A 12146-nucleotide genomic window follows, 5' to 3' on the forward strand; every position below is an offset into this window, starting at 1 on the left:
TGAAGTGTGTGGGGATTTTTTTCGTTGAGGAAGGTAAACACTTGCCTAATACCTGCCGTACACACACACACACACACACACACACACACACACACACACACACACACACACACACACACACACACACACACACACACACACACACACACACACACACACACACACACACACACACACACACACACACACACACACACACACACACACACACACACACACACACACACACACGGCTACTTTTCACCTAAAGCAGAGAGGGGGACTGAACACATACCAGCTTTGAATAAGATGACGCCCGACCTGTTTGTGCACGTCCCCTCCGGGAATATCATGATCTGGAACAAACAAACAATAGGCATGAATTATCCATCTCCCAATCTTCATCACTGTTTTACATTTGGCCCTGTCCCCTTTTAATGTGTTTTTAGTGTGAGCTGAGGTAAGAGCAGTGTTTCTCTGCTATGTGCATGTTACCTGAGGCCACTCTCCTCCAGAACAGGCTCTCCGCTTGATCTCCTCCACAGTTTTTCGTCTGGAGTCCGGGTCAGACCGAAACACAAACACTGGCCTGATGTAGCTGATCAGAGCTGGGAGGACAATGGACAAGACAATGATTTTGGTTGAATGAGAAAACAAAACGTAGAACTATAATAAAAAATAGGTAATAAAGTGGAGCAATTAGGTCATCATTTAAATGGGACATTTCTTTCTGTGAATCTTAATGTGAATGACTCACTGCCCCAGACTGGGATGCTCCTGCTCTCCAGCTTGGCGACCATGGAGCACATGGTGAGGGTGACGGGGATGGCATCAAAGTAGGTGGAGTGTGGAGCCATGGTGAGGATGGCAGCCTCGGAGGGAGGCGCCCGCTGACCCTTCACCTTGATCCAGTGGAAACCTCCGCAAAACCACATGGCCCGCATGATCACCCGCAGACACAGGTCTATGAACCTGAGAGAGGACACACAGATTTCATGGAGTATAGTGCCCAAAAAAAACGTTATATTTCTCACAGTGCCAAATTTAAATCGACTCCTTTCAGCCCTTGTCTGAAACGCTCGTTTTTTGAGACTGTCTTTTTAAGCCCTGCCTTCTAAGTCTGTTCTGATTGGTCCTGAATCTAACTGCCAGTTTCGAAATCTGACAGTTAGGGTGTATTCACACTGGGAAAGTCCGCTAGTTCACTTGCTTTGGTCCAGACCAAATAGAGTTTAGATTTTTTTTGTTTGGTGTGGTCCACTTTCATATTGCCCCTTTTGCAAGTGAACCAGCATCACGAAGCAAAACCACACGTGATCTGAGGTCATTCATTCATTGGACAGACATTCTGGGGTGGAGAGAAGCAGGTAAAACGAAGTAAAAACTGCGAAATATATAACTGATACGATATGGGGTTGAAAATAATAAATAAATAAATAAATAGGCCAACATCTAGCCTATAAATAAAATTTAAAAAAACATCAAATTAGTGTTGTTTCATATGGTTATAATATGTAGGCCTGTGTCAATGTGTGGCTTGTAGCCTATACGATGTGAAACATAATATTTACTGTATAATAGAATAGGCTCAAACTGACACAGCTGAATTAGCCGTGTGTCAGCTGGGTGTGAGTTTGGCGCGGCTCAGCTCCAAACTGACACAGGGGTAGTATTGACGGTACCGTAACATGGGATGCAAAGTAAAAACACGCACTTCATACAAAGCGCAGCGTGAACCTGTTGTCACTGTGCGGGAGACGCTCCCCTCTCCTTCATCTGATCGCTGAACACATCAGCATGTTTACGCGTCCTGTCTATCAAATGTAATATATTCGCTCGGGGCTCCCGGTCAAACCACAACTAATCTTCCTAACAATGGCGACAACAACACTTTCCTATAATGTGAAGCTGACAGCGATTTATTAAAAAAGAAAAGGCACAGTGCTTCCTGCAATTGGGTCGGATCGAGTCCGGCCAAATTCACACCACAAACGAACTGCAGCAGAGTACGTTTTGAAGCGCATCGAGACCACCTCTTCAACTGGGTCTCGGAGCGTTTGTTTGGTCCGCCCCCGAGTGCGATTGCTGTATTCACACCTGTCTGAAAGATGCGCACCGAAGGCGGAAGTGCATCTGAGTTCGTTTCAACTGAACTAAACACGGCATGTGTGAATACACCCTTAGGGTGTATTCACACTGGGAAAGTCCGCTAGTTCACTTGCTTTGGTCCAGACCAAATAGAGTTTAGATTTTTTTTGTTTGGTGTGGTCCACTTTCATATTGCCCCTTTTGCAAGTGAACCAGCATCACGAAGCAAAACCACACGTGATCTGAGGTCATTCATTCATTGGACAGACATTCTGGGGTGGAGAGAAGCAGGTAAAACGAAGTAAAAACTGCGAAATATATAACTGATACGATATGGGGTTAAAAATAATAAATAAATAAATAAATAAATAAATAGGCCAACATCTAGCCTATAAATAAAATTTAAAAAAACATCAAATTAGTGTTGTTTCATATGGTTATAATATGTAGGCCTGTGTCAATGTGTGGCTTGTAGCCTATACGATGTGAAACATAATATTTACTGTATTTTTGCTGCTGGACGCGCGGCTCGCGAGGAATAGGCTCAAACTGACACAGCTGAATTAGCCGTGTGTCAGCTGGGTGTGAGTTCGGCGCGGCTCAGCTCCAAACTGACACAGGGGTAGTATTGACGGTACCGTAACATGGGATGCAAAGTAAAAACACGCACTTCATACAAAGCGCAGCGTGAACCTGTTGTCACTGTGCGGGAGACGCTCCCCTCTCCTTCATCTGATCGCTGAACACATCAGCATGTTTACGCGTCCTGTCTATCAAATGTAATATATTCGCTCGGGGCTCCCGGTCAAACCACAACTAATCTTCCTAACAATGGCGACAACAACACTTTCCTATAATGTGAAGCTGACAGCGATTTATTAAAAAAGAAAAGGCACAGTGCTTCCTGCAATTGGGTCGGATCGAGTCCGGCCAAATTCACACCACAAACGAACTGCAGCAGAGTACGTTTTGAAGCGCATCGAGACCACCTCTTCAACTGGGTCTCGGAGCGTTTGTTTGGTCCGCCCCCGAGTGCGATTGCTGTATTCACACCTGTCTGAAAGATGCGCACCGAAGGCGGAAGTGCATCTGAGTTCGTTTCAACTGAACTAAACACGGCATGTGTGAATACACCCTTAGACTCAGTTAGGGGAACCTGAGGTATGTGTGCTTATCATGGCTTGAGGTATTGCCAAGTAAGGTCTGCTTCATCCCTCCCCTTATGACGTCATAAGGGGAGATACATCTGACAGGGTTTTTGAACACAGCTTTTCCGAAAGGTGGAGGTGCAGAAATAGAGAGAGGGTTTGTTTCCTTCTCATACTTTAGGAGTCTTTAGTCACACTGTGGACCCATATTAATGTTGGAAAAATCCATGAATAATTGCATTTTGCATAATGAGTGACATTTAACACTTTTCTACACCCCCCACACAGACACACACACACACACATATTCTCTTCACACACACCTCCTCCACCACGACTGCGGCTCCAAGACAAACTCAGAGCGTCCCAGGGAGGCAGTGAAGGCAAAGGGCCAGGCTATCAGCATGAGGGAGGACACCAGCAGCAGACGCACCGGGAACAATGTAACAGACATCAGTCCAATCTGGAGAGAGAGAGAGAGAGAGAACAGAGGTAGAGAGATATCAACACATTGTTGCCACTCCACTGCACTTCCACTACTATTTACCATTGGCCTCTACCATCCGCTGATAATGCCTATGGTTTCTCTAGCCAGCTGTTAGACAGTAATTACATTGAGCCGTTGACATACGCTAAAGGCCTTACGGAACATTCCTTCACAGCAGAAGAATGTGCCTGAACATCCTCCAGGGACCAGAGAGGAGAAACACATTCCATCTGTGCCTGCAGTGAGGAACAAACAATCGTCCATCAATCACACCGACCTATCTGTGAGTGATAAGTCCGTACAGGCACAAGTTCAATTTCACACAGCACTTTGGTATGTTTTTTTTTCCCCGAACAGAGTTTTTCTTATAGCAGCCAAAAGAAATCAATGATTTGTTGACACCTATTTTTGATTACGCTGATGTTGTGTATCTTATCTTATTACTAAGCCATTTTTACCTTTAACGTTATCTACAAGCTGGTGTGTGTGTGTGTGTGTGTGTGTGTGTGTGTGTGTGTGTGTGTTCTTGGATGTAAACAAATTGTACAGCTATTTGTACGGTTAATTTGCCATTCATCATGACAGTGAGCAGAACAAAACAGTTGAATAAAATGTAATGACTTGGTAGGACACTCTTGATAAGGACAGGGCACTTTCAGAGGCTTATCTTGTAAATGATACATTTGTTTAGAAATGTATTGGTCTGCAGTTTGCTGACCGTTTGGCGTTATCAGACAAGGGCTTTTTCTTTTGCATAACACCAGAGAGGTTTAACTGTATACATAGTTAGGTAGGAAAGAAAAGATAAGGCTACTCTGCAAACGGCTGAGTTTAACCTCAGATCTAACAGTTAAAGCATGGTCACTGATATATAGTGTATTCAAACCAGAGAGGCAGCCACAGCAAGCATGAGATGTCAGCTGACTGACCTGTCATGCCTTTTCTCTTACGATGTAATAAGAGTGTGTGTGTGTGTGTGTGTGTGTGTGTGTGTGTGTGTGTGTGTGTGTGTGTGTGTGTGTGTGTGTGTGTGTGTGTGTGTGTGTGTGTGTGCGCACGTGCTTGCGTGTGTGCTAACAGGGTCACAAAGTCACGGCCTGCAGTGTAAATTTAGATTGTTTGATTCTTAGGCCCCTTCCTCCACCTTGTCCAATCCCTGTTCTATCTATTCATACCACACCTTCATCGCCATTCATCCTTCCCCTGCCTGTCTGCCTTACAGTAATCTGCAATCCCAGAAGAATTCCATCTCTCAACAATCCATCCATCTATCCATCCACATACCCATCTATCTATCCATCCATCTTCCCTGTTTGTAATTATTCAACTGCACCTTCATTTATCACACTGTTCTCTCCCTCCCTACAACTGTATTCCTCCTACTTTGCATGGATGTGCGTTTGGTCAGTACTCAGGGGAATCCTATCCAACCCACCATCCCCCATAATTTCTCTCTTCCCTGTATGTATGTGTGTCTCTCTCTCTCTCTCTCTCTCTCTCTCTCTCTCTCTCTCTCTCTCTCTGGAGGAGCCCAGGTGCACACTGCAGGGCGGTATTAATAAATAAACTGTGGTGGGGCTGATTTACGAGGCTCTAACGCCTCTCCGTGCCTCACCAACCCCCCACGCCTGACACACAGTGCACTCGTCATCAGTGCCTAATGAATCCATCGGGGAGGACCCGCTGACATTTTCTCAGGAGGTGGCATGACAATGAGCTGCAGGGAGGGGCACAGGCAGGGAGGGCAGCTCCTACTGTTTTTATGAGCGCACAAACCCCATATCCACCACGGATGATTTGATATTTACACAGAAATATATACAAGCTGGGCTTACTTGTAGCATACACCCTCACTCCACTATAAAAAATGGAGCTTAAAGCTTTCCTTATCCGAGCGTGATCAATATTTACTGTACTCATAGGGATTCCTGTTATTTCTCCACATATACTGTAGCAATGAGCTATCAAGAGCCTCATGCTCATCTGCAAAGGTTATACACAACACAGTGTTAAAGGGACATACACCATTTTGATACCAAAGTGTTAGGTAATAGTATTTACTCTCTAAAGAAAAAAAGCCCCATTGAGATGCATTATGGGAATTGTAGGATCTATTATTTGTGGAGCTTGACCCACAACTAAGACTAAAAGAAAGTATATCAAAGCCACTGTGGCATTGCATTTGAACATGCATTGTCTACGTTGTTCATTCATTATTCATCATTGTCAAAACCTAGCCCCCTCATTAAGCACAGTGCAACTTGACTGTACGCTCACATGGCATGTGAAGTACTACTCAAAGAAGCCTATTAATACATAGAGACTGATGCAAAAGTGCCCCTTCATTGGGGCTAGGAAGAAAATACACGTCCTTACAATGTACCTTTCTGCAGAAATGTGTGTAACTATGGAGACCTAAGGAGACCCAAAGTACGTAATATAACTATGGGATTTCTAAACGATTCTACTGAGTTTTTAACTTGGTTCCATTCTAACATCAAACTTTAATTCATTTGACATCTTTTCACAATGACAGTAGAGGTTATTTTTTTCATATTTCAAAAGGTCTATTTTGAAATGTCTGTTTATGTTTTACAACTGGTACTTTCACCACTGATTTTCCTTTCATTAAAGCAGTAAATTAGTAAATGACTAATTATGAAGAAAAAGCCACAAGATATGGTACAGAAATAAAGATGAATTATTTATGAACTGCAGGAGCGTCCCACTGCCTACTACTCCTAATGGTTACGTAGACCAATTAGCAGCTAGTGTCTCTTGGCCTGAGGGTAAAGTTCAGTGAGTGTTAGGCCATGCTTTATGTTGTATGTTAAATATTCAGGAGACTCCGAGAAGCCGTGATGGTCCCATTGTCTCAGGATACATACAACACTAACATACACCTTCTGTGTGTACAAATGGCAACATTAGAACATTAAAGCTGTCATGGTCCATTAAATGCATGGAGTTTCTCAACCCACCATCCTACAATTGGCCACATCCGCTTTGTAAACGCACACACAAACACACACACACACACACACACACACACACACACACACACACACACACACAGTATAGAATGTCAGCTGTACTCTAATGCAAACAGGACAAACGGGTACTTACCATGTAAAGGCAAACGCATACCATCACCTATAACCTGAATGTTGAAAGAAACACACTACAGAGCAGTGGGGAGAAACCGTTTGGTCTTCATAAAGCTTCGGCACAATGAAGGCCTTTATTCCACATAATATAATTATGTCTTAGACCTTATTTGAAATACAGGAGAGCATAATTCAACTGCTGGAGCATTTTCATTTGAAATGTTGATGTTATGATGGTTCTCTTGATGAAAAGTTATATGGCATCACATGTTTTTGAACTCAGACTCTGGGGACCAAGAATTTGAATGTGCCAACTAAGCACTGAATGATTAATCAACTTAAAATCCAAATCATAATACAGTACGAATCAATGCGATTCATTTTAAAAAATCCAATTGTTGCAATTTAGCATCCACATTTATGCAGTGTGCGTGACACCGAGTGTATGTGCCAATGAATTAACACATGTATGGCGTCCTCCTTGTGTACCAGGCATACTTGTTAAGCAGAAGGGGGCCCAAGTGTGACTGCGTATACTCCCACACACAGTATGGACGTGAAACCCAAGGAATGATTTACGTTTGCGGTGCGGGAGAATGTCCTGGAGCAACATGGGACACTTGAAGGAGTATTTCTGGTTTGAGAGGACAAGATGTGCAACAAAAGAAGGTTAGTGTGTGTCTGGTCCAACCCAACCCCACATCAAAAACAAGGCTACACAGTACACACCACAAACCTGTATCGGTGATTGACAAGCCACCTCAAAGAGCAATATGATGAGTATGGACAAACAGCCAGGAGACAATAGTGATGATGCCATAGAACAGTCTATTAAGCACACTACGGTACTATTTCAGATTACTTTGCGACTGTTATTCCGTATAAGGACACATGAAGGCACCATGCGGTAACCTAAGCCATAACACACTAGTAGGTCATTCCTCCCACTCATCCAGCCCTTTATAGTACAGCTAACCAAATATACTTTTTGGGAAGTTTCAATAAAAACCCAAAATATCAACCTCATGATGGAGCTAGAGTCGGTCAAATGTATCTCCCCTTATGACGTGAGAGGAAAGCTGAAAAGAGGAGATGGCACTGTGGATCGTTTGTATGAAAGGATTTTCAACCCTGCACTGACAAACTATTAAATATGTTTTCCGATGTCATAGCACATAATAACACCAAACTCCCCTGCACAGCGTGAACCAAGCCCACACCAATAAGTGCCCCATGCACCCTGTAGTGAAAGGCTAATTGCCCAGGGTTAATTATTTTCAATCAGCCAGGGGATGTGTGCTCTGATTTCCACCGGGGGCCCCACAAAGCTGTCAACCTGTCCTTCTGTTTGATGAGTTGTTGGTGGAGAGATATAGGTTGTGAGTTAAGGACAAGCACTCCCTCAAGACAAAGACAAAGGACCTATAGAACCTGTGGTGATGTGTAAGTGCCATCTAGATTGGCCAATTTGAAAAATAAACGTGTCCTTGTTAAATTTATGATATATTTATTTGTCTTTTTCTATTTGTTTTTTTTTATTCAGGGATGAGGGACATGGCAGCACTAGCGCATGTCACAGGTATTCCCTCCGCAAGAGTTGGCAGCCATGTGTGTATTATCACCGTTCAAAAATGTGTGACTGACTCAGCAGGAATGAGCTCAACTATCTGTTTGGCTTGCTGACCTAGTTGGTCCACACACACACAGCCACACACACACAGCCACACACACACACACACACACACAGCCACACACACACACACACACACACACACACACACACACACACACACACACACACACACACACACACACACACACACACACACACACACACACACACACACACACACACACACACACACACACACACACACACACACACACACACACACACACACACACACACACACACACACACACACACACACACACACACACACACACACACACACACACACACACACACACACACACACACACAGTGCTGCCAATCATGTTTGGTGGAAGTAAGAACAAATATTATACAGGAAGTCTGTATATAAACAAAACCCACAGTTTTCCAAAACAGAAACACACACCTGTAAAAACACATCTTTCATGTATTAATCACCTAGGAACTTTCAGAAGTAACGTTTTTTTTAATTTGTGTTTACATGGGCCTGTGTGCGTGAGCGCGAGGGCATCCGCACATGTGTGTGAAGTGGAAAAACACACCTCACCACCACATTTTAGAAGCAGGCGGGGTGTGAGGGTGTGAACCAGATACAGAGACACACATGTTCCCCGCTAACATTCACTGGACTGCCTGCTGCTGTCATCTGTCATCTGTCCAAAAACACACAACTGTACAATCTACTGCAAACACAGAAGTGAACTTAAAAGACATTCTTCCAGTGCGGTAACAAACAGAATTCTTGAGTCAAACTCGAGTGGTTGCAAGTTCTTCACAAAGCAAAGGTTTTCTGACGGGGAGAGTTTGCAAAACAAAACAAAACAAAAAAAGCCAGGGGTTTACAACTTTTCAGTGGAATTTCATTGTTGGGACCCAACTGTGCCGACATTAAAAGATAAAAGGCCAGTTTCCTGAGCCAGTGTTTAGTGAGTTTTGCTCTGAATGAAAGCAGGTGGTCCCCGGAGCAAAGGGGAAACACATACATATGATGGTCTGGAGCAGAGGGAGTGTACTTCCTCCTCTTGTCAGACTGCACATTCGACTGTTTGTTTACAGTCAGTCAAATCTTTCATTTCTTTAAGGAAATTGCTTTTGGTTTCAAAACAAACACAAAGTTAAAAGAATACGTAGTGTTATGCTTGCATAGACCGAGACCATTAAATTGGTCAGTTGGGACTACATTTGCCGTTTGTGTCCAGGGCAACCAAGCACGAGAACCTTATTGATCCATTGGTTGATTGATGGCTAGACGGGGAGTAGGCTAGGCATCGATTTGAATGGCTGATTTAGGAAGTGCCCGTGGCTGTGTAGCAAAACCAGTATCTCAGCTACAAATTCCCTGTTCATGTTTGGCCTAGAGCCAAATACCCGTTTTTGCAACATCTGTTTTTAAACGTGATACCACTGTAGGCTATTTAACTAAGTGTCTCTACGTTCCACACATAAGAGCCCCACAACAACTTGTTTTTCTGTTCATTGACATTATTTCATGGATCTTTCTTTTATTGACAGGTGCATTTAAAGCTTTTGAATGCCTTTTTTTTTTAGATTATGTTCATTTTATGTCTATTTTTAATGTGAAGCTGGCTATGCATGTCATTTGATCATTTTAATGCCCTTTGAGCTGCACTTCTTGTATAAAAGTGATGAACAAAAACAGTGTATTATTATTATTCTCATTATTACAATGGACGGGTCCGAATCCTGACCCAATCCTGATCCATACGAAATAAGGACGATCCGAGTATGTTTCAAACTTACTGAGCAGTGTAAGTGTAAACTGTGTGTGTGTGTGTGTGTGTGTGTATGTGTGTGTGTGTGTGTGTGTGTGTGTGTGTGTGTGTGTGTGTGTGCGTGCGTGCGAGCGTGCGTGCGTACCACTGAATGTTAACAGTACAGTGATGTGAAAAAATGTGCGGGGTTTACTTGTTTGAAGTGCTCTTTGTGCTTGCCATTGTTGACAGTCAGGCCAGAAGTTTAAAAAAAAATGTATGCAAATGTCCGATGTGCAAATTTGGGCGAATCAAGATTCATCTCTCCGAGTGCATCCAGGAAAATAGTGTCTAGCACATTGGATGACACCACGAGTCTCATATAACACTTACAAAGGAGTATGTGGGCCAGTGGGGCAGTCAGGCTATAGGTGTATAGTCAATGACCAAAAAAGGATATGTGTGTGAAATCCCAGACTGTTAAAACAGATCTGTCCTGCTTAAATCTGAGCTACATGTATGGCTGCATAGGGGTTGCCATTATCTCAAATAGGGCTCAACAGTTATTGGTTCAAAACTTTATAAAAAATGAAAAGAAAATGTAAATAGATTTACCATGGATCAATACATTTGTTTTCCCTTGACACTCAAGAATAAAAGAGGACAAGCTCAGAAGAGTGAGGTAAATCCTAATAAAAGTCACAGCATGCATTGTGAATGGAAGCTTTGCTGATCACAGGTTTTTCTCTGCAAAAATGTTTGTTGTCATCCCTTTGAGGGGAATTTGAGGAACCACAATTTCCAGAATAGTCACAAGAGTGTCTGACTCCTCCTGTGCTGAGTGTGAATAACTTGTTTTGGACCTGTTTGTCATACAATGTATATGAAAGTGGGAATCTGCACACAAAACACTGGCCATAATAATAATAGCCTATTTATGACAGCCCTATCAAGGTGAGAAAAGCCGGTTTTTAGGTAGGCGGGCCTATTGTAAATGAATTCATTGGACAAAATGCACACAATGCACTAAACAGTAACTTTAGTTGACGAAGGGTTACGTTTAACTGAATATGTATTTCAATCTTACCTGTATTTTCTCTGCCATGGTGAATGTGAGCTCGTGCACGAAGGGGTTTGCCGCCACCCTGGAGGAACCGCTGTTTGAGGACTTCATCATTGCGGACGACCAGACAGCCCTCCGCCTCCCCAACAAAAGAAAAAAAAACACAACTAAAGAAACCTTTTTGCCCAAATTGTCCCGTAAGGTTGGTAAAATATTGTAGTGTCGCGTCGTGGAGAAGAACAGCGTGTTCCCCTTTCCTCCGGCCCAGCCTCCTCTGACTGGAGGAGAGAGATGAGCTGGGCGTGGAGCCGGGGAGCAGGGGGCCTCGCGCAAGCTAGACACACGTAACGACGTGACCTCCGGTTTCATATTTCAAAATAAAGGAAATTTACTCAGCCTATTTGCTTTATTTTAAATTGAACAAAGGGTGTCTAATGGAATGGTATAGTGTTTGAACGCCCGAATGTTTTCCATATTCTGTGTTATAAAAGAGCAACAAAAACATTTGATGAGGTGCATGCACGTTTGACTCTTTGGGCGCAGTAGGCTACTAGGCTAGTAGGCTACATGGCCAGTGGTATAAATATATTTGACTATGTTTATAAATCCCTAATGCCTAATTAAAAAAAACACACACAAACAACTTCTCCAAAATGTGTACCTGGGACATTTGTGTTATATCCTGAGATAAACATTAAGTTTACAGGTAGGCTATAGAATAAACTGTAAGCAGCATTCTGCTTTTATTTTGAAAGCAATGACCAAATCTGGAAACCCTAGTGTCACATACACGCCCAATCCAATGATATCCTAAAATAAAATCAACTCATTATTTACCATATGAAATCAACAAGGTGTGCACTGGACATCTCACTGTAAAATCGCCA

The 12146-nt window shown here is 43.0% G+C and overlaps 1 protein-coding gene across 1 annotated transcript in view; it reads right to left on the minus strand.

Moving 5' to 3' along the window:
* Positions 1 to 11518, minus strand: part of lpcat1 (lysophosphatidylcholine acyltransferase 1) — a 22528-nt gene extending 11010 nt beyond the window's left edge. Inside the window, exons 1-5 of the mRNA XM_080044826.1 lie at positions 11284 to 11518; positions 3539 to 3678; positions 737 to 951; positions 475 to 587; positions 275 to 335 (exon numbers count right to left, since the gene is read on the minus strand). Coding sequence (XP_079900952.1) covers positions 275 to 335; positions 475 to 587; positions 737 to 951; positions 3539 to 3678; positions 11284 to 11373 — 619 coding nt within the window. The 5' untranslated portion in view covers positions 11374 to 11518. The remainder of the gene's footprint in view (positions 1 to 274; positions 336 to 474; positions 588 to 736; positions 952 to 3538; positions 3679 to 11283) is intronic.
* Between the last annotated feature and the right edge of the window lie 628 nt (positions 11519 to 12146).

This window comes from Ammodytes marinus (assembly GCF_949987685.1).
Source record: "Ammodytes marinus genome assembly, chromosome: 17".
NCBI lineage: Eukaryota > Metazoa > Chordata > Actinopteri > Uranoscopiformes > Ammodytidae > Ammodytes > Ammodytes marinus.